At 44.8% G+C, this 23,662-nt stretch overlaps 1 protein-coding gene across 1 annotated transcript; it reads left to right on the top strand.

Annotated features, from left to right (window-relative positions):
• The first annotated feature begins 410 nt into the window (after window positions 1-410).
• l3mbtl1b (L3MBTL histone methyl-lysine binding protein 1b) lies at window positions 411-18,982 on the top strand. Its single transcript, XM_082975614.1, has 22 exons — window positions 411-713; window positions 4,395-4,530; window positions 4,667-4,844; window positions 5,095-5,290; window positions 5,420-5,546; window positions 5,646-5,697; window positions 5,885-5,973; window positions 6,067-6,171; window positions 6,339-6,474; window positions 6,722-6,813; window positions 6,927-7,155; window positions 7,255-7,340; window positions 7,571-7,681; window positions 7,766-7,883; window positions 9,205-9,304; window positions 9,441-9,638; window positions 9,763-9,873; window positions 11,467-11,531; window positions 11,646-11,809; window positions 12,031-12,093; window positions 12,289-16,630; window positions 18,085-18,982. The coding sequence occupies exons 1-21, from the start codon at window positions 661-663 to the stop codon at window positions 12,415-12,417; spliced, it is 2,538 nt and encodes an 845-aa protein (XP_082831740.1). The 5' UTR covers window positions 411-660; the 3' UTR covers window positions 12,418-16,630; window positions 18,085-18,982.
• Window positions 18,983-23,662: the final 4,680 nt, after the last annotated feature.

Raw genomic sequence — 23,662 nt, 5'->3', positions numbered from 1 at the left:
GACTACAGTAGCCTCTTCCAGTCCAACGTTTCACTTGTAATAAGAACAGTAGGGATGTCTTATTAATTAACCCTTAAAATAGCAAAGTCAGAGAGCTTCTATTCCGGACGTCTGGTCTGATTGTGCATAGATAACAAACATGAAAATGAATCACGTTTTACAATAAAAAACATTAAGAGCTGATAGCCTATAGGCCTTGTTGTAATCAATACTACGGTCTAACTACTGTAGACATATTTGGCGTCTGGACTTGACTGTTCTTACTTTTTTGCTGAATTACTGGTTGGAAGTGTGGCCAAGTTCATAAAACAGCTAGAAATTGGGTTTATGATTAGTCTACTGTCATCTTTCTTTTAACATATGGGGAGAATATTGACTGGTGGTGACGTAAACAGTTATTGACGGCATCCAGCGACATGACCACAATGGAAATCGCGCGCCACGCCAAACAGGCTCTGCACGCCCCTGCGCTCCGATTTGATGCTCTCTGAGATTCTGAAAATACACGAGGGAGAAAGACTAGTCCCAAGGCATGAATACAATATTTAATAAACTACATGTCCACTCTAAGCGTCCGTCTTGCTGTACCTATTGACCATCGATAGTTGTGTGCTCAAGTTTACCGAGATCCAAAGTTGTCAGGCAGCGTTCATTGAACGCATGCGCATTGCATCCACTATCCAGCTCAAAATAAGAGTTAAAACAGAAACGAGGTGAGTTCCATAATTTTCAAACAATATAATCGCCGTTATACATTAAATGTTGCAAATAATAACAGTAATCGATAAAGCATCGTTTGTTTTATAATTTGCACCGGTTCTTGTTATTTGTACTGTGATTTAAAACCGTAAAGATAAATCGGAGAGTCAAGTTTCTATTGAAGAAATTAAAAGCAAGCAATTCTATATTTTAGCCTTGAACAAATAAGGCAGTGTAGGGGCGGTTATTTACTTATTTATACCAACTAATGTGGAAGTCCATTCCTAAGCATTTTCTAACGTTCAAAACCTGGAAACTTATTTATTACTGGTTGTCCTTACTTCGCTACACCAAGCCAAAATGCTAGTCCCAGTTCCTAGCCCCCAATTTGAATTGAACCATAGTGACGCTTTGCTAGCCAGAAGCAGTTAGCAAGCTAGCTGGCAGCTAGCTGGCTGGCATTCCGAGACAAGGGGAAAGTAAAGAAAATGGCCATGATGAGGGAAAACACTAACATATGAAATTACAGGGTATATATTTGGTTTTATTTGACAGACACGGCCCTGCATTATGTGTTTCAATAAATAACTTGAGTCATTTACATAGTTTTAACGTGTTGGTGGCCTCTTCCTTTGCTCCGCCATTTTGTATAAGACGAATGCTAATCATGGGCGCACGTCCACTTTATTTATGGTCGAATAAATTCGAGGTTTAAACTTGGGAACGTAAACTGACAGCTGTTGAACAGCACACTTGATTGTTTACTTCACATCCATATATTTCAGTCAAACAAATATTATTTCTGACCAAAATATAGTGTTAATGCAGGGTCGAGGCGAAAACGTTACATCGTGATCTTGGTTTGATTAAAACACACGTAAATTTGACCTTTTTATGCAGAACACATTGTTTTCTTTAAAATCATTGATTATTCTACCATCTCTGTTGTCCGCGTCAATGCAAACAGCCGATTTAATAAGATACTGTTAAAACAAGGAAAAGCTGAACTTGTTCTTTTAACTTGTATTTGACACGTCTCTCACGGTTTTTGTCAATACTTGTGCTCTAGGCCAATCCATGCAGGAGTGCTTGTGCATTTATTTTGTAATATTTAGCTTTAAAAAGTAAAATATTTACTTGTTTTGCTTCATATAAGTGCATGCATGTATTCCACAACAGTCGCCCTCTAGCGGCGATGGGATGCGGTTCTTTAGTACCCGACAACGCGCTGGTTGACTTCTTGCAGGTACCTGTACTTTTTGTGCCAGGGATATTTTTTAGAGTACCCCTTTTTGTATAATGTCATTTTATTGATTGATTGTTTTTATTAGCTAATTTAAAAAAATACATACACACACACTACATTCATTTAAAAACTTAACAGGGATTGCTAAATAAAGTCAGTGACTTATTCCCATTGTGGTCCCTAAAGTACATGGTGGAAAATTATTACAAAGATACAGACATAGATATCTTATATGTAATGACAACAACACATAGATAGACATTTGAGAAAAATTTGTCAAATGGATACAATTTCAGTTTTACTTTGAGAACATACAGACAGGCCTATTCTAGCCCATATCCTTGCATGAACAAACTCCCACACATCTTGTCTTAACATGAGAGACAGGCAGATGTCAATAGGCTGTGTTTCCCCATCCACTGCTGAAGCGGGAGTGCTGTCTTAATTCAAATCAAATATTATTTGTCTCATGCATCCTAAACAACAGGTGTAGACTAACAGTGAAATGCTTCGTGATGGGCCCTTTCCAACAATACAGAGAGAGAAATAGAAAAGTAATAGAAAAAATAAGAACACAAGGAATAAATGCACAATGAGTAAGGATAACTTAGCTATATACACAGGGTACCAGTACTGAGTCCATATTCAGGGGTACGAGGTAGTTTGGATGTGACACCTGTATGGTTATTGATTGATTGGGTGTGTTCAAGTAGTAAGCCTAACAAAACTTTGTGTTAACGAGTAAAGTCAGGCGAGGTGCATTTGGGCACAACCAAATGTCGGACACTGTAATGGTTAGGCTGTGTATCGAAATACCAGTATCACAATATTTTTTACAATGCAAAAATTCTAACCCGAGGCAGACAAAACTCTTTGGTCCTTTAAAAACCTGCTGTATATAAAATATTGAGGCTATAGCTTGGAAATAAATCAATGTGATTCTGGATGACAACATAATACTGTTTATTTCCACCTATAGGGCTTCTTTACAAAATACATTTCCTTGCCATGATCCTAACGAGAATCGCGATACTGGTATCTTCCCGGCCCAAGTAATGGTTTTCCAACAGAAAGGCTCAGATCAACATGGCAGTGTCAACATACCTGCTATTGTATATAATCACACACTCACAAACTGAAAACATAACATGTGTACAATTAATTGGTTAGAGAAAGGTCTCAAATATCACTTTCATTTGTATCCCCTACAGCTTTAGAATCGCAGCAAAGTTGCTTCCTGTTTGTCACGTCTTTGGTCACGTTCACGTGGGTCCACCAAAAACATCCTAATGATTGGTTGACAAATAATGCATGGTGCAGTTGGTGAGAAGCAACAGCAGCGACTTCATCAAAAACTGCATGACCTTTGATCACATGGTTTTTGTCAAGTTCAAGCAGTCGACATGTAGGCACAAGTCGGACAATTTTTATCCCCATGTTGCAACACACTTTGAAAGGCGGTGACCGTCGACTAGACAAAATGTATCAGCTCGAACACGCCCATTGACTGGCTGACTGGACAACAACCTCTCCCTCAACGTGATCAAGACAAAGGAGATGATTGTGGACTACAGGAAAAGAAGGACCGAGCACGCCCCCACTCTCATCGACGGGCTGTAGTGGAGCAGGTTGAGAGCTTCAAGTTCCTTGGTGTCCACATCACCAACAAACAAACATGGTCCAATCACACCAAGACAGTCATGAAGAGGGCACGACAAAACCGATTCCCCCTCAGGAGACTGAAAATATTTGGCATGGGTCCTCAGATCCTCAAAAGGTTCTACAGCAGCACAATCGAGAGCATCCTGACTGGTTGCATCACTGTCTGGTATGGCAACTGCTCGGCCTCTGACCGCAAGGCACTACAGAGGGTAGTGCGTACGATCAAGTGCATCACTGGGGCCAAGCTTCCTGTCATCCAGGACCTCTAGATGAAGGCCCTAAAGACCCCAGCCACCCTAGTCATAGACTGTTCTCTCTGCTACCGCATGGCAAGCGGTACCGGAGCGCCAAATCTAGGTCCAAGAGGCTTCTCAACAGCCTCTACCCCCAAGTCATAAGACTCCTGAACATTTAATCAAATGGCTACTCAGACTATTTGCATTGCCCCCCCCCCCCCCCCCCCCCTTTACACTGCTGCTACTCTCTGTTATTATCTATGCATAGTCACTTTAATAACTCTACCTACATGTACATAGTACCTCAATTACCTCGACTAACCCCTGTATATACCCTCACTGTTGTTATTTTACTGCTGCTCTTGAATTATTTGTTACTTTTATTTCTTATTCTTATTTTTTTTTTGTATATTATTATTTTTTTAAACTGCATTGTTAAGGGCTTGTAAGTAAGCGTTTCACTGTAAGGTCTACACCTGTTGTATTCGGCGCATGTGACAAATACCATTTTATTTTGATTTGGTTTTGACTGATGGATTGATTGATGTCAGTGCAGGAGGAGGGGAGCAGGGAGAGATGACTGACACCCCGCCCAGCGATGGCCCCTCCCAGGGGGCAGAGTTTGACATGATGGGCGCTCTGGACTGGCAGGACGGCATCGCCACACTGCCCGGCAGCGACATCAAGGTACTGTGTGTGTGTGTGTGTGTGTGCGTGCGTGCGTGCGTGCGTGCGTGCGTGCGTGCGTGCGTGTGTGTGTGTGTGTGTGTGTGTGTGTGTGTGGATACTACAGACAGGTGTGTGACTGACTGGTATCTCTCAGTTCCGTATGACAGAGTTTGGAACTTTGGAGATTGTGACAGAGCCAGAGGTCAAAGACGCAGGGCCAACCCCCCAGAACCCCGCCCAGTCGAAAAGCCCCACCCCTCCACCAGAAGCCCAATCGGAGAGCAGCGCAGCCTCTTCTGCAGCCAAGGAAGTCCAGCCACTTGCACCTAAGGGTAAAGTAAACATACGGTTATGAAGGAGTTATAACATAGTTTTGACTGTTTATAATACAGGTGTGTAGTATTTAGACTCATAGCTCTGATATATGTCAGCACTTTGTATATTAGCATACTACATACTGGGTGCTCTGCAGATGGGGGCATAGAATCCATTACATTTTCCCCATTCAACGTTGAATTCTACAAAGCTTCAATATTACTCTGCTCTTTCCCCCAGCTCAAGGCCCTGTGCTTCTGTCTTTAGAGGAGGGTCCCACTGTGGAGGAGCCCAGGGCGGAGGCGGCGGGCCCCAGGGCGGAGGCGGCGGGCCCCAGGGCGGAGGCGGCGGGCCCCAGGGCTGCGATGGCTAGCTGTAGGTCGTGTGGGGGCTCCGGTCCACTGGAGAGTTTCCTCCAGGGCAAATACTGCAGCTCCATTTGTGTCCAGCCCTCCAGTGGCAGGTAAAGATGTTAGCTGTTCTTACTGTACTGTATTTTAGAAAGTATATTGATAGTAGTAACAGTTAAGACCCAAAACAGTCATCACATCAGCATAGTTCCTAGAATGACCTCTGTTCCATGTGTGTTTAGGTCATCTCCCAGAGAGCAGAGGGAGAGAGAGGGGTGGGAGGGGGGACTGGGGAAACGAGTGAGGAAGAAGAGGAAGATCTACATGGACTCTGGTGATGAAGAGGAAGATAACCAGGAGGAGGAAGAGGTGACGATATAAGATGTGGCCAATGCTGGTCCTGAAAAGCATTGTAATGTTGTGTGTGTGGCAGCTCACCTGCCGATGAGTGACTGTCTCTCTCTACAGGACAAGGCCAAGGCTGTCAAAGGGAGGAGAGCTGCTAAGCTGGCCAAGCTAGGTATGTCCTATTATTACACTGAGGGGAGGGAGAGGATGGATAGATGAGAGGCTGGAGGGATGGATTTTTTGGGAATGACAAGGGCTGGAAAGTTTGTCCAATCAGGTAGACCAGGGGTCATGAGTGCTGCAACCCTGCTGGTTTTCATGTCACTGATTGGTTGATGTGACTGTTTTGTTGTGGACAGCCCCACCCAATAAGAAGCGACCCTGGAGCTGGCCCTCCTACATGGAGGAGGAGAAGGCTATAGCTGCCCCCCTTAAACTGTTCAAGGAGGTGAGGCACGCACACTTTATCATACTCTCTCTGACACACACACACACAGCTGTACAGACATGTGAAAGAGTGTTATGTGTGTGTGCCTCGCAGCACCAGTCGTTCCCTCAGAGCAGGAATGCCTTCAAAGTGGGGATGAAGTTAGAAGGACTGGACCCCTGTCACCCCTCTCTGTTCTGTGTGCTCAGTGTTGCTGAGGTACGTGTCTAACAGGTCAGACCAATAAGATATAGGAGGAACTTCTGTTTTCTAACAACTAACCCTTTGCTTTCCCTCATTTCTTTGCGTTCCTTCCTCTCTGTCTCTCTCTCTCTGTCTGTCTCTCTGTCTGTCTCTCTGTCTGTCTCTCTCTCTGTCTGTCTCAGGTCCAGGGTTATAGGGTAAGGCTTCATTTCGACGGGTATCCAGAGTGCTATGACTTCTGGGTAAATGCTGACACCTGGGATGTGAAGCCGGCGGGCTGGTGTGAGAAGATGGGGCACAAGCTGCTACTGCCTAAAGGTCCACATACAGACACTACACACACACACACACACACACTACACACACACACACAGATACAAACACACCCGATACGCATACAAACACACCCGATATGCATACACACACCCCCCACACACACACACACCCCACACACACACCCCAAACACACATACACACACACCTGACACACATGCATATTCTACCGACTGTACAATGTTGTGTGTGTAGTTAGACAAAACTATAACCTTCAACCTTTTGTGTCTAGGTTGTAAGGATGGGGAGTTCAACTGGAACATGTATGTGAAGAACTGCAGAGGTCAGCTGGCCCCCAAACACCTCTTCAAGAGCCTCAACACGGTGAGCCTACCTGACAGCCTGTGTGGATCCATTAATAGTGTGTTTGAGTTGTGAATTAGTTGGTGACATTAGGTCCATTCAAGTAAGTTTGTTTATGAACCATGTGTGTGTAGTCGGTGACTCCGTCGGGGTTCCGTGCGGGTATGAAGCTGGAGGCGGTGGATAAGAAGAACCCATATCTGATCTGCGTAGCGTCCATCGCGGCTGCTGTTGACAACAGACTCCTCATACACTTTGACAACTGGGACGACACCTATGACTACTGGTGTGATGCCAGCAGTCCCTACATCCACCCTGTAGGTTACTGTGAGGAGGCTGAGCTGACCCTCACCACCCCTGCTGGTGAGACACACAAACATATTTATTTAACATATTTAACGCTTTATTTGGATACACCATCAAACATTGTATAAGGGTGTGTGTTGTGGTTTCTCCTCTCAGAGTATAAGCACCCGAGGAGTTTTTCCTGGGATAAATACATGGAGGAGACTGGGACACAGGCAGCCCCTGCACGTGCCTTCAAACTGGTAAGACACTCACATTCTCACACACACATACAGTTGACACTCAAAACATGTGACACATGCAAATTACATTGTTGGTGTTGATTGGGAGGCCTGGGGGAATTTCACATGGAGTTCCTCAGGGCTCTGTTCTGGGTCCACTGACTCTTTATTTATGTCACCTACACCGTTACAAAACATGCATATTAATCCATCTGTATCACCTGATGTAAACTCTTGAATGTGTCCTGTAGCGTCCGTGCCATGGGTTCCAGGCTGGAATGAAGCTGGAAGCCGTCGATAAGAGGAACCCCATGCTCATCCGCGTAGCAACCATCGCCGAGGTGGAGGACCACCGACTGAGGGTACGCTGTGTGTGAGAGTGCAGTATGATTATTGTGGAGTAGTGTGTGTGTGTGTGTTTGTGTGTAACTCTCTGTCTTTCTCAGATCCATTTTGATGGCTGGAGTGAGGAGTATGACTACTGGGTGGATGCTGACTGCCCAGACCTGCACCCTGTGGGCTGGTGTCAGAAGACTAGTCATCCCCTACAACACCCCTCCAATGGTGAGACACACATGCACACACTTCCAAAAAATTGACATGGTTATAACCCACAAATATTTCCCAATCAGTCCCAAAGTGTAAGATTGGCAAAAAGGTGCATGCAGAGAAAAGACATGTAGCTCAAATGATGCTGGTTCTTCACAGCTGCTGGAGCTGTTGGTTTGTGGGGACATACACACAGACACACCATATAGTGTCTGTGGTCAGGTCATTCTCTGGTGTAAGTGTGTCTGCAAGTCTATGTGTTTCTGTCGCTTTGTTTATGTGTGTGGTCAGGTCACTCTCTGGTGTTTTTGTCTCTGTGTGTACTATTAACTAGTAGTATTAACTCTGGTGTTTTTGTCTCTGTGTATGTGTGTCTCTGTGTGCTAGTATTAACTAGTAGTATTAACTCTGGTGTTTTTGTCTCTGTTTATGTGTGTCTCTGTGTGTAGTATTAACTCTGGTGTTTTTGTCTCTGTTTATGTGTGTCTCTGTGTGTACTATTAACTAGTAGTATTAACTCTGGTGTTTTTGTCTCTGTTTATGTGTGTAGTATTAACTCTGGTGTTTTTGTCTCTGTTTATGTGTGTAGTATTAACTAGTAGTATTAACTCTGGTGTTTTTGTCTCTGTTTATGTGTGTAGTATTATCTCTGGTGTTTTTGTCTCTGTTTATGTGTGTAGTATTAACTAGTAGTATTAACTCTGGTGTTTTTGTCTCTGTTTATGTGTGTCTCTGTGTAGTATTAACTAGTAGTATTAACTCTGGTGTGTTTGTCTCTGTTTATGTGTGTCTCTGTGTGTAGTATTAACTAGTAGTATTAACTCTGGTGTTTTTGTCTCTGTGTGTAGTATTAACTAGTAGTATTAACTCTGGTGTTTTTGTCTCTGTTTATGTGTGTAGTATTATCTCTGGTGTTTTTGTCTCTGTTTATGTGTGTAGTATTAACTAGTAGTATTAACTCTGGTGTGTTTGTCTCTGTTTATGTGTGTCTCTGTGTGTAGTATTAACTAGTAGTATTAACTCTGGTGTGTTTGTCTCTGTTTATGTGTGTCTCTGTGTGTAGTATTAACTCTGGTGTTTTTGTCTCTGTGTGTAGTATTAACTAGTAGTATTAACTCTGGTGTTTTTGTCTCTGTTTATGTGTGTAGTATTAACTAGTAGTATTAACTCTGGTGTTTTTGTCTCTGTTTATGTGTATAGTATTAACTCTGGTGTTTTTGTCTCTGTTTATGTGTGTAGTATTAACTAGTAGTATTAACTCTGGTGTGTTTGTCTCTGTTTATGTGTGTCTCTGTGTGTAGTATTAACTAGTAGTATTAACTCTGGTGTGTTTCAGGCTCCACTGATATGCTGGTCCTCCCAGGGCAGGGCTGTCCTACCCCAGGATGCAATGGGGTTGGTCACATCCGAGGACCCCGCTACGGAACCCACTACACGTCAGTAACAAACACACACACTAACTGTCAAAAAAGTTTTGTAATCAAAACACGTCATAGAATGACTTGTGATCTGTGTGCTGTAATCTGTGAGCAAGGTGATGTGTGTTCCTGTTCTGAACTTGTGTGTGTGTAGGGGGGTGAGCTGTCCGTACTCGGAGATGAACCTGAACAGGGAGGGCCAGGTACCAGACCGTCTGAGTGGAGAACGACCTATGACCCTGAGTGGGCCTCATCACCGTGGGCGACGCCCAGACCCTCCTTCACACACCCAGTCAAACAGCCCCACCACACCAGAGCAGCCCGAGCCTGCAGACGACTCCCCTCAGACCAGGTATGTGTGGAACATGTAACGGAAGGGGTTCGGAAGAGCTTCCATGACTTTGTTTGTTATCTGACTGCAAATAAAGTCAGGAGTTGTGGAGTTGTTTCCATGGTAACAGTTGTTTCTATGGTAGTGTAACTAGGGGGCCGACGGTTGACGAGGGCGAACGATTCAGGTGCAGCAGTCAGAGTGAGCCACCAGGGGGCTCCACTGAGCCCATCAACGAAGGAGCCAAGGCCAAGAGGTAGCACTCAGACTCCACTCTCTCCTACCAAACTCTAGAATGCATGATGGAGCAGAGTGTTTGTTGTTGGTTTACTAAGAGAGTACAGTGCCTTCACAAAGTATTCACACCCCTTGACTTATTCCACATTTTATTGTGTTACAGCCTGAATTCAAAATGAATTAAATAGATTTTTTTCCCACAAATCTGCACATCTAATGACAAAGTTAGCTATTTTTTTTGGCAATTATTACAGAAATGTCTCATTTACATAAGTATTCACACCCGAGTCAATACTTTGTAGAAGCACCTTTGGCAGCGATTACAGCTGTGAGTCTTTCTGGGTAAGTCTCTAAGAGCTTTCCACACTTGCCCATTATTCTTTGCAAAATTCTTCAAGCTCTGTCAAATTGGATGTTGATCATTGCTAGACAACCATTTTCAGGTCTTGCCATAGATTTTCAAGTAGATTTAAGTCAAATCTGTAGCTCGGCCTCAGGAAATGTCACTCTTCTTGGTAAGCAACTTCAGTGTAGATTTGGCTTTGTTGTTTTAGGTCATTGTCCTGCTGAAAGGTGAATTCATCTCCCAGTGTCTGGTGGAAAGCAGACTGAACCAGGTTTTCCTCTGGGATTTTGCCTGTGCTTATCTCCATTAGGTTTAATTTTTAACCTGAAAAACTCCCCAGTCCTTAATGATTAAAAGCATACCCTTAACATGATGCAGCCACCACTATGCTTGAAATATGGAGAGTGGTACTCCGTAATGTGTTGTATTGGATTTGCCCCAAACATAACACTTTGTATTCAGGACAAAGTTAATTGCTTTGTCACATTTTTTGCAGTACTACTTTAGTGCCTTGTTGCAAACAGAATGCATGTTTTGGAATATTTTATATTCTGTGAAGGCTTCCTTCCTTTACTCTCAGTATGGTTAGTATTGTGGAGTAACTACAATGTTGTTGATCCATCCTTCTACCACAGCCATCAAACTCTGTAACTGTTTTAAAGTCACCATTGGCTTCATGGTGAAATCCTTGAGCAGTTTCCTTCCTCTCCAGCAACTGAGTTAGGAAGAATGGCTGTATCTTTGTAGTGACTGGGTGTATTGATATACCATCCAAAGTGTAATTAATAACTTCACCATGCTCAAAGGGATATTCAATGTTTTTTTATTTATTTTTACCCATCTACCCATAGGTGACCTTTGCGAGGCATTGGAAAACCTCCAGGGATTTGTGGTTGAATCTGTGTTTGAAATTCACTGCTCGACTGAGGGACCTTACAGATAATTGTATTTGTGGGGTACAGAGATGTTAAACACTATTATTGCACTCAGAGTGAGTCCATACAACTTATTATGTGACTTGTTAAGCACCTTTTTACTCCTGAACTTATTGACTCAAGACATTTCAGCTTTTCATTTTTAATTAGTAATAAAAAATAAAAAAATAAACATAATTCCATTTTGACATTATGGTGCCAGTGTGTCGGCCAGTGACAAAACACAGCTCTAATTCATTCATTTTATATTCAGCCTGTAACACAACACAATGTGGGAAGATTTGTGGGGTGTGAATACTTTCTGAAGGCGCTGTATGTTGTCTTTCAACAGGTCTGCTCCAGTCCCAAAGTATCTGAAGCTGCACGTCGTCAAGCAGGAGAGTGGAGATGGGAAAGGTAGAGGTTCTGCTCTCAGAAATAGAGAATGGATGTAACGCTGTGTGGATTATATATTGTCTGTGCATGTCTACTGAAGATATTTACAGCTAATTTCTCCTCCCTCTCCCCCAGACTCCCTGTCTCTCCAGCAGGCGCTCCATGAGTCAGTGTTCTCCCCGGGTGGCTCCTCCTCTCCCCCTCACAGGGTGGCTCTGTGCTGGGACAAACACTGCCAGCTGCTCCCTGAGGTCCTGGGCCTCACAGCTAAGAGAGTTGCAACCTGGACTGCCGACGAGGTCAGACATGCACACATAAACACATAAGCAATACAAACATGTACAGGCGCTGTACACATACTGTAAAAACTCACATATTGTGCAAAACACATACATTACACATACACCCAATACAATAGCTTTGTGTATCCTATTGCATTTTAATCACACGTGTGTGTGTGGGTGTGTGTGTGTGTGTGTGTGTGTGTGTGTGTGTCAATGTTTGTTTCCCTGTGGGTCAGGTGGCCAGTTTTGTCAAAGGGCTCCCAGGCTGCAAAGAGCATGCTGCCACCTTCAGGACAGAGGTAAGAGCTACCATTTCAAACCCCAACTTTGTGAATCACGATAGTCAAACACACTCCTCTCATCTGCTGCTCCTGGTTGGTGTGTCCTATGACAATGCAAATTCAAAGTCAAATTCAATTCTGCCATTGACATTCAAACACTCACACACACGTTCTGTGTTGGAGCTTATTTTGTGTCTCTGTGTATCGCTCCAGCAAATGGATGGAGAGGCCTTCCTGCTTCTCACCCAAGCAGACATAGTCAAGATCCTGTCAATCAAACTAGGCCCCGCCCTCAAGATATACAACGCCATACTCATGCTGAAGAACGCTGATGAGGAGTGAGACGCCCCCTCACGCTTCATTTCCTCCCACACCCGACCGCTGTATCAGAATAGTCTAGAGAAGTTTCATCTCCTTTCTTTTCCTCCTCACCTTATCCTCTTTGGTCTTCATCTGCACTGATCTGAGCCTGTAGGATAGGTCAGGGCAACGTAATGGATGGCCACCAGGAATCTGCTTTCAGCTATCCTGTTCTTCCACATCGGTAGAGAGGAGTAGAGGGGATACAGAGAGGATGTACCTGGTGTCAGTGTAGAGGAGTAGAGAGGATACAGAGAGGATGTACCTGGTGTCAGTGTAGAGGAGTAGAGAGGATACAGAGAGGATGTACCTGGTGTCGGTGTAGAGGAGTAGAGAGGATACAGAGAGGATGTACCTGGTGTCAGTGTAGAGGAGTAGAGAGGATACAGAGAGGATGTACCTGGTGTCAGTGTAGAGGAGTAGAGAGGATACAGAGAGGATGTACCTGGTGTCAGTGTAGAGGAGTAGAGAGGATACAGAGAGGATGTACCTGGTGTCAGTGTAGAGGAGTAGAGAGGATACAGAGAGGATGTACCTGGTGTCGGTGTAGAGGAGTAGAGATGATACAGAGAGGATGTACCTGGTGTCGGTGTAGAGGAGTAGAGACGATACAGAGAGGATGTACCTGGTGTGTCTGTTGGAAGATCTTAATTACATACTCCTCGCGTCCTCTCCTCGTCTCCTTCTCAAAACCCATTGGATGAGAGAGGACGCGAGGCGTATGCAATTGAAAACTAACCTGTCAGACAGACATCACAGACAACCCAAGAAAGTGTTTTATACTATAACATAGCAACAACTATTATTTAAAGGGGCAATCCGGAGTTGAAACAATAACAAAGCAGTATCCCCACCATTGTTTTGGCCAAAAGCTGAGGGATGGATGGGGCTGGAGAAATGTTACCGCTCTCAAATTCATAGACACAACTATGTATACAAGGACTGACCATCATCAAAATGATAGTTTGAACCTTGTTTTGAGGCTATACAGTGTTTGTTTACATTTACTTTGTTTACCAACATTGAAGATGAACAAGCTTATATTTAGTGTTTTGGGGTTCTGATGGGGTATGACAGTTGAACAAGCTTATATTTAGTGTTTTGGGGTTCTGATGGGGTATGACAGTTGAACAAGCTTATATTTAGTGTTTTGGGGTTCTGATGGGGTATGACAGTTGAACAAGCTTATATTTAGTGTTTTGGGGTTCTGATGGGGTATGACAGTTGAACAAGCTTATATTTAGTGTTTTGGGGTTCTGATGGGGTATGACAGTTGAACAAGCTTATATTTAGTGTTTTGGGGTTCTGATGGGGTATGACAGTTGAACAAGCTTATATTTAGTGTTTTGGGGTTCTGATGGGGTATGACAGTTGAACAAGCTTATATTTAGTGTTTTGGGGTTCTGATGGGGTATGACAGTTGAACAAGCTTATATTTAGTGTTTTGGGGTTCTGATGGGGTATGACAGTTGAACAAGCTTATATTTAGTGTTTTGGGGTTCTGATGGGGTACGACAGTTGAACAAGCTTTAATTTGGTGTTTTGGGGTTCTGATGGGGTACGACAGTTGAACTAAGCTCATGAGGCATTTATAAGATATTCTTTGACAATCAATGGGTATAAATCAAAAAATGTATGTAGCCACTGCAGATTACCCCATTAACTAAATGTTTTTCTGAGTGAGTAAGAAATGAGCAGTGGGCACCTTTAAAGTTCAGGCATCTTTAAAGTAGTGATATTCAATTTTAAGGTAGACTCAGTGAAATGACGTTGCCATGAGCAGCACCACAGATATTGAGATGAGCGAGATGCAAGACTTCGCTCACAGTCACACACAGTATCTGCAGAACAGGTGGTTGGTGGCTCTTTAATTGGGGGAAACGGGCTGATAGTAACGGCTGGAACGGAATCAGTGGAATGGTATTGGTTTCCATGTGTTTGATAGCGTTCCATTCACTCCATTCCAGACATTACTATGAGCCGTCCTCCCCTCAGATGTGGATGGGTTCGCTTCACACTGTTCCCTGGCCTGGCTACCAGGAATCAAAACAGCGGAGAAGTTAAGCCTCTCGCTTTAACGCTCGTAGTTGTTGTGGGAATTGATCCACTATGCTGTTTACTTTTAGCATCTACGTCAAATCGCTGCGTCAACCTTTAATATTATCATTTTAAAAATAAATTGTTGAGGAAATGGTGCTCAGCCCTGAGCAAATGGAACCAGATTAGTCCATACATGTTTTTACTTGAATACTTGTTGATTTATTTGTTGTTGTGAAAGAAAATCACCATGTAATTTACCTCTATCAGATGGATACATTCCTCTACATGTCCAGGGCAGGAAGAGGTTGGCACGTCTCAAGGCTTGGGTGGAGGGAGAGGATTGATTTGTGTGTGTGTGTGTGTGTGTGTGTGTGTGTGTGTGTGTGTGTGTGTGTGTGTGTGTGTGTGTGTGTGTGTGTGTGTGTGTGTGTGTGTGTGTGTGTGTGTGTGTGTGTGTGTGTGTGTGTGTGTGTGTGTGTGTGTGTGTGTGTGTGTGTGTGCGCGCGCGCGCCAGTCAGATGTTTATTTAAAAGGGTGAATGTTATAGCATTGTAACTTTAAGGAAAGCTGGACTTCAGGACTAATTCAACTGAAGAGAGATGTTTTTCTATGTACCTGCTTTAGAACTAATGGTAAAACGCTAATGAAATTGGAATGTAAAGAAAGAAAGAGAAAATTCATCAATTTGCTCTGAATGAATATTGTTTCCTGTTTCATTTGGTCTGATTGATCTTTGTGTACACAGTGTAAATAGTGTATTATAGCTCTGGGGTTGTGACACCCTGCATCCCTATAGGAAGTGGTTATTTGGAAGCTTATGCAAATCAATACCAATCTTTTCCAAGAAATTAAAAATGTATTTTTTTTTTATTGAACTGAGGAATTAATCTTTTAAAGCTTTAGTGAAATTTTGTAAACTATGTTTTTTGTCAATGTCCTCCGTGCGATACCTTGGAAGTGTGTTGCAATGAGCTTAAATGTGTTTATCAACAATATAGTTTATATTCAAAACCAGGATTTCTGTATTTTAATTTAAGGGGCATTGTTAAGTGCTGTTGACTTGTGAGATGGTGTGAGTCGTGAAGGTGCATGTTGGCTTGTGAGATGGTGTGAGTCGTGAAGGTGCATGTTGGCTTGTGTTTGCTGGAGTGTGTGAGTGGAATGGAATAAATGAAATGCAGTCTTTGGGGTTGTATATTGTTTTAATGTGCATACTGCCTGAGGGCTTGGTTATCCACTCTTCTGATCTGTTAACCACACTGATCTGTGGTCATCATTACCTAGTGTCAGTGATGTGTCTGTATCATGTCTCAGATTCACAGGAACTGACACCACACCTAAAGCACACACCTGTCCTGTCCACGGACACACCTGGTTATGTCATAAGCCTTTCTCCATCCCGGCCCACACCAATCTATTTATCAATCCCTCTTCTCCTCCCTTCATCCCCCCAGTATGCTGCTGTTCTAACTAATAATAACTAAAAGGATCCCTGTGGGACTGGCCCAAACCAGCCAGCGATTCCCACGACCCCTCACAACCAGACACAGTTTATCTTGCTAACACACACACACACACAGTCTTGTTTAACTATTATTGTGGGGACCAAACAATTGATTCCCATTCAAAAATCTATTTTCCCTAACCTTAACCCCCTAGACCTAATCCCTAATTCTAACTGTAAACCCTAAACCTAAAGTAGCATTTTTCCTTGTGGGGTCCAGCAAAATGACCCTAGTTGGGATATTAAAACCCCAAAAACACACACAGAGCGTAATGCTCTGGCTTACTGCTTCTGAAACATCAAACTATTCCAAAAAGAAAAGTGTGCGCACAGTATTGAGTCAAATCAAATAAGCAACCGAAACATTTAGGCCTATTTACTCATCGGGAATTTATGAGGACCAAGATCTCGCATGCGCCGTATTAGCCTACTCGCCGCTTTAAACCGAGGCTGGACAGATGTTAATATGCAGCCTGGTTGAGGGGTGAAACTCCGGGAAAACATTTTAAGAGGGAACTGAAGAGTCAACGTTGACCACATTAATGTAGGGACAAAATAAATAAAGGGCATCATGTTGAGAAAGTAGTTCCAGATATGTCAGCAGCAGGAGCGACGCGGAAATGTCCACAACGGAGCAACAGCCAAATCCAGGCAAGTAACCATTATCGGAACGTTCTCAAAAATCACAGCGCAGCACATGAAAAGCAAGTGTTACTTGTTCATTTTAGTTTGTATTTGGTCAATAGTGTTGACTTACTTTTTAAAACATTATTCAGACATCCCCAATGTCAAAAAGGCTATAGTGTCAGATAACCACAAATTAAAAGATTACCGTTACATTGTATCCGGAATCGGACAACGCAACTCCGCTCTCTAGAGAAAAGTTGTCGAGGGTCTGCTACAATGTTGCACAAGTTCAACACTTCGGTTAACGTTTTTGACTGATGTTATTGCCATCATTTTTTATAATGTTATGTAAAATCTACAATTTCTGAACTTTTTGTAATCTTTACTAAATGTCTCGTTTTTTTGCATTCATGTTCCTTGTTTAAGTGACGGAATGATTGAATGTTATGTTCAAGGAAAGCCCCAAATCAGACGAAATTACTTTATGTGAAATCTAATAGAAGCTACATCTGGGACTTGGTCAATTGAGAGTTACCACTGGGACCATATATTATAAATTTAGTTCAGAATTGGACGCCATTGATATCTCTGTCTTGACAGCGCTTTATTGTATTATTTACATAGTCTATTGTGGAATATTTAGTTCGAGTTTAAATGTGACGGCTACAGTGAACGGGCTTGTGTATAGGGTAACCTAGCGTGGAGTTTAGAAGGAGGCGCGAGAGACTCATACTGCATCTCATTAACTCCTGGGGTTCTTATCACCTCTGTCATTTCCTGTTGTTTACAAAGTCAACTCTCAACAATCCCTCTCTCACTCCACCCCACCCTTTTCCCCCTGTCTTTTTTCTCTTCCTCTGATTTAACCCCTTTCTCTTCCCCATTACCTCTCTCCTGTCCTTGTCCTCTCTCCCTCTCCTGCCCTCGTCCTCTCTCTCCCCTGTCCTCGTCCTCTCTACTGTCCTCGCCCTCCCTCTCTCTCCTGTCCTCGCCCTCCCTCTCTCTCCTGTCCTCGTCCCCTCTCCCTCTCTCTCTCATGTCCTCGTCCCCTCTCTCTCTCCTGTCCTCGTCCGCTCTCTCTCTCCTGTCCTCTCTCTCTCCTGTTCTCGTCCTCTTTCTCTCTCCTGTCCTCGTCCTCTCTGTCCTGTCCTCGTCCACCCTCTTTCTCCTGTCCTCATCCTCTCTCCTGTCCTCGCCCTCCCTCTCTCTCCTGTCCTTGTCCTCTCTCCTGTCCTCATCTTCTCTCTCTTTCTCCTGTTCTCGTCCTCCCTCCTCTCTCTCCTGTCCTCTCTCTCTCTCTCTCTCTCTCTCTCTCTCTCTCTCTCTCTCTCTCTCATGTCCTGCCTCTTTCTCCTGTCCTCGTCCTCCCTCTTTCTGTCTCCTGTCTTTGTCCCCGCTTTCTCTCCTGTCCTCATCCTCTCTCTCCTGTCCTCGTCCTCTCTCTCTGTCTCTCCTGTACTTGTCCTCTGTCTATCCAGTCTGTGGTAGAGGATGACAGCAGCGGGGTCCACTGGAGCGGTCAACACCGTCTGCACCCAAGACTCCTCCCACTCACCTAAAACAACCTGCCCACAAACCACATGGCCCTGCCCACTCTGCTTCCCACAGCAACAGAAGGATGAGCTCGAAGTCAGACTCCGCCTCCGCTCCCCTCCTGGGGCGTGGCTACTAGCGGGCGTTGTCGTGGTGATGGTGGGAATGTTTGTGGCCGTGGCCGGGTACGCTAGCTCCACCCCTAACCCTGTGGGTGGGCGAGGCAGCTCCCACAGCGAGCGAATGAAACTGCTCGGCCCTGTCGTGATGGGCTTCGGCCTGTTCATCTTCATCTGTGCTGGAACCCTGCTGTACGAGAACCGGGACCCGCGAGAACCGAGAGCGTGAGAACCTTGAGAACCCTGAGGAGTTGGGGAAACGCAAACAGAAGAAAACAAGGGAACGGCGCCGGGAGAACCGTGATTATGAGGATGTGGAACAGGGGAACCAGAGAGAGCCCTCAGACAGACACTCCCCTCTCCCTGAGTGCCCGCCCCCCCTGCCTCCCAGAGTGCCTAGACAGGAGGGATCAGAGTTGAATGTTCTCTCTGTGGGGGCGCTGGGCTCACTGCTGCCAGGGGAGGGACAGGGGCATGAAGAGAGAGTCAGAGAGGTGGGGGGTAAGGGGGGGTCAACCCTGCTGACCAGAGTCCTGCACCACCAGGACCCCCCCTCCTCCTGTCCCTCCCCAGCTCCCTCCTCTGTGTACTCTGACTCCTGTAACTCCAGTGAGATCAACTATAACGTCCAGACAGGCTCCCCTATCCACTCTATTCACCAACTCTGAGATACTACTGTACTCACATCTGTACACGCTTTTCTAAATAAATGCACCACATATTTCTCCATCTCTCTCTGTGGTTTCTATAGGCTGTAGATGCAGTGGAGTGTGTTGGGCATCTCTCTCTACCCCTCTAGGACGGACAGGGCCAGGGGGAGACAGGGCTAGGTGACGTCAGCTTGTTGTTGGGTAGTAAAGTCTCTCTCAGGGGTGTTTGACTGTATTTGGGCTTGGGGGAGGATTCCGCTGCAGACAGTGACTGTGGTGCCATTCTGAATGATGCACGTACACACTAAATACGGCCAGACATTCCGCTATGGAACAGGCTGCTTTGGAGAACTTTGATTCATGATGTCGTTTTAACTGTAACTCAAAGTTTTATCTACCGTAAATTCCGGACTATAAGCCGCAACTTTTTTCCCAGGCTTTGAACATCGAGGCTTAAACAATGACGCGGCTAATATATGGATTTTTCCCGCTTTCAATTTTTTTTTTCAAAAAAAAACCACATTCTGTGACGTGCTCAGTTTTTTGCCGGCATGAAGCTTTCATTAGACCAATGAAATTGCCGAACGGGTTAAGGTCAAACAACTTTTTTGTTTACTGTTTAGATTAAATCGAGCGCTCTCAAACTTCCCATCATTCTGATTACAGTAGTCATTTTGTCACCCTCATCATGGCAAAGACACGGAGAAATGCATATGATGCAGCTTTCAAGTTGAAGGCGATTGATCTGGCTGTTGGAAAAGGAAATAGAGCTGCTGCACGGGAGCTTGGTCTTAATGAGTCGATGATAAGACGTTGGAAACAGCAGCGTGAGGAATTGACTCAGTGCAAAAAGACAACTAAAGTTTACTGCAAATTATGATTTTTTTTGTTACAAGCCGTGTTTCGTAAAGCCTATTTATTTTTGTTACAAGCCGTGTTTCGTTAAAGCCTGTGTAAAGTTCATTTGTTTCAATGTACCGGTAGGCACCTGCGGCTTATAGACATGTGCGGCTTATTTATGTTCAAAATAATATATATTTTTAAATTCAGTGGGTGCGGCTTATATTCAGGTGTGCTTAATAGTCCGGAAATTACGGTAATATTAGTGACTCTTTGTCATGGCTGTTCTCCTTCAGGGTTTCTGTTTACACGCACTCAAACTTGGCTCAAGAGATGGACAGAAATCATAGCAATGAAAAGAAAGTGAATGCCTTCTCATAGTTGGCTGTTGGCTGTCCACATGCTTACTCTTTACTTGAGTTAGATGTTACTACCCACTGGCCAATAACTGGTAGAATCCACGTTGTTCCACTTCATTTCAACAAAACATTTGCAAAACGTCATCAACGTAAGGCAATTGCGTCCTTTTCCCACCCAGCTTTTAACCTAAATCCAATGTCATTGTGAATTTGTTTTGTTGATTTCACGTTAGCTGACAACTCAACCAAATGTGCCCAGTGGGTAGTCTGTTTGCAGTGCATATATGAAGTATATCTTTGCAGCATGTATGCAGCAAACCTTTGGTCTTTAAGGTACACGAAACCATTAGGATGTTAGACTGTGGCTTTAATTGAATAGAGCCCACAGACACAGATGCAGTAAAAGGGGGGAGGAGGAGGAGGCAGAGATGAAGGGGGAGAGGGAGGGGGGATTTTAATTGTCCTGAGTGTTCTCCTCCAGCCTCCAATTACGCTGTGGAACCGACCAAGGGTTTTTTATTGGTATTTCAGGACTGCAGAGTATTTCCTCTGTTGTTTAGACACATGCTGGGATAATGCCGTTGAGATTAGTGAGAAACGCCAAGACTGCCTTGCCCTGCACGACCAGACACATCTACACAACACAGGCACAACACACACACACACACACACACACACACACACACACACACACACACACACACACACACACACACACACACACACACACACACAACCGCATGCATGCTTTCACACATGCTAAACCTCACACACCTCGTACTGCTTTTGAACCCATTTACCCCGGTTCACCACCAGTGACACTACCAGGGATAAACCAGTACTTGGTTTCTCGCTTCTGACTATGCTAATACTGGGAAGTGTGTGTTTTTGTGAGTTTAATGCAGCAGCTGAATTATGTGGTCAGTCAGTGTTTGATTTCTAGTCTGTAATCCTGAACATCAGATTAAATTCACATGTATAATCCCTGCCTGACCCTAACACTTACTCTCACAATGCTCCACCTATGGCCTCCCATAACACACACACACACACACACACACACACACACACACACACACACACACACACACACACACACACACACACACACACACACACACACACACACACACACACACACACACACACACACACACACACCCTCTCTGTCCCACATGGAGATAACCTGTGCATTGTATTTCTGCTCTTGCTGTTGCCTAGGTTTGTTTAACTGTCTGTCTGGCTCTGTGTTACGCAATCCCACAAACAGGACAGTTGTTTTAGTCTCCCTCTAATGTCAGTCATACATTTTATTAGAGTTTATGCAGGATCAGTACTGTAGCCCCCCCCGGTGGGACTGGGAGCACTGTCTCTAAGCTGCTTAACTCCTCGCTGAGTCAGACGTGTTTACCGAGGAGGGAGACCCTACTGGGGTTACAGGACCAGAGACAGAGGGCTGAATCATAACATCAATCCTAACATGCAAATCACAACTTTGTGCAAATATCCCATTGATCAGTAGATAGTCAGGATCTCAAGTTAGTGTTTCAACCTGGGACACCTGTAACCCACAGCAACAACACCTGGGACACCTGTGACACACAGCAACAACACCTGTGACACCTGTAACCCACAGCAACAACACCTGTGACACCTGTAACCCACAGCAACAACAGCTGGGACACCTGTAACCCACAGCAACAACAGCTGGGACACCTGTAACCCACAGCAACAACACCTGGGACACCTGTAACCCACAGCAACAACACCTGGGACACCTGTGACCCACAGCAACAACACCTGGGACCCACAGCAACAACACCTGGGACCCACAGCAACAACACCTGGGACACCTGGGACCCACAGCAACAACACCTGGGACACCTGGGACCCACAGCAACAACACCTGGGACACCTGTGACACACAGCAACAACACCTGGGACACCTGTAACCCACAGCAACAACACCTGTGACACCTGTAACCCACAGCAACAACACCTGTGACACCTGTAACCCACAGCAACAACACCTGGGACACCTGTGACCCACAGCAACAACACCTGGGACCCACAGCAACAACACCTGGGACCCACAGCAACAACACCTGGGACCACAGCAACAACACCCGGGACACCTGGGACCCACAGCAACAACACCCGGGACACCTGTGACCCACAGCAACAACACCTGTGACCCACAGCAACAACACCTGGGACACCGGTAACCCACAGCAACAACACCTGGGACACCTGGGACCCACAGCAACAACACCTGGGACCCACAGCAACAACACCTGTGACCCACAGCAACAACACCTGGGACACCTGTAACACACAGCAACAACACCTGGGACACCTGTAACCCACAGCAACAACACCTGGGACACCTGTGACACACAGCAACAACACCTGGGACACCTGTGACACACAGCAACAACACCTGTGACACCTGTAACCCACAGCAACAACACCTGTGACACCTGTAACCCACAGCAACAACACCTGGGACACCTGTAACCCACAGCAACAGCACCTGGGACACCTGTGACACACAGCAACAACACCTGTGACACCTGTAACCCACAGCAACAACACCTGTGACACCTGTAACCCACAGCAACAACACCTGGGACACCTGTAACCCACAGCAACAACACCTGGGACACCTGGGACCCACAGCAACAACACCTGGGACACCTGGGACCCACAGCAACAACACCTGGGACCCACAGCAACAACACCTGGGACCCACAGCAACAACACCTGGGACACCTGGGACCCACAGCAATAACACCTGGGACACCTGGGACCCACAGCAATAACACCTGGGACACCTGGGACCTACAGCAACAACAACTGGGACAGCTGGGACCCACAGCAACAACACTTGGGACACCTGGGACCCACAGCAACAACACCTGGGACACCTGGGACCCACAGCAACAACACCTGGGACACCTGGGACCCACAGTTAACACCTTAACATAAAGTAGGATTTCAATAGCGCCCCCCTTCATGTGGTAGACCATTCAGTCAAGTACAGATGTCCATTAGTCATCTAACCCTCATTGTTGATTTAGGCCATCCCAGTATTCCCTTTGAGGTGTTTAAACATGTTCACGAAATAATGAAGTGTAACAGGCTTTTTCCAGCGGCCCTGCGAGATACCCTAATCCTCTCCATCTGTTCTTTCCTTTGTAACTTTAAATCCATATTTTTTGCTTTTCGTAGTGTATTTTTGTAAATACAGGGCTCATCTGTAAAACAAACCGTGGTCTCAGCATGACTCCCTGTCAAAATAAAGGTTCAATCAAATAAGTATTTAGATCCCACATAAGGAGTATTTCTAAGAATCCAACAGCTGTTTCTCAAAAAAACATTCTCTCTGATGATGCTAATGTGTTAGTTTAATATGGGGGGAAGTACAGATATTTTCATGAGCTAGTGAAATAGCCCAGACTAGTTACAGACAGATCTTTGTCTGAGCCGATTGGTTAACTAAATGTCTTAGCTTTACAATAACACAGTTGTGTAAAAATACTTTAAAGTACTAAT

Source organism: Salmo salar, chromosome 05, assembly GCF_965601325.2.
Source record: "Salmo salar chromosome 05, fSalSal1, whole genome shotgun sequence".
Taxonomy (NCBI): Eukaryota; Metazoa; Chordata; class Actinopteri; order Salmoniformes; family Salmonidae; genus Salmo; species Salmo salar.
Note: the sequence above shows the minus strand (reverse complement) of the source record. Positions and strands in the feature narration are given on the sequence as shown.

Excerpts from the sequence above, each read along its gene's own strand:
- l3mbtl1b (XM_082975614.1), top strand. The coding sequence starts at position 661 with ATGCGCATTGCATCCACTATCCAGCTCAAAATAAGAGTTAAAACAGAA. Across the intron at positions 6,172-6,338 it reads GTGTGCTCAGTGTTGCTGAG|GTCCAGGGTTATAGGGTAAG; the intron begins GTACGTGTCTAA and ends TGTCTGTCTCAG. Across the intron at positions 6,475-6,721 it reads CAAGCTGCTACTGCCTAAAG|GTTGTAAGGATGGGGAGTTC; the intron begins GTCCACATACAG and ends TTTTGTGTCTAG.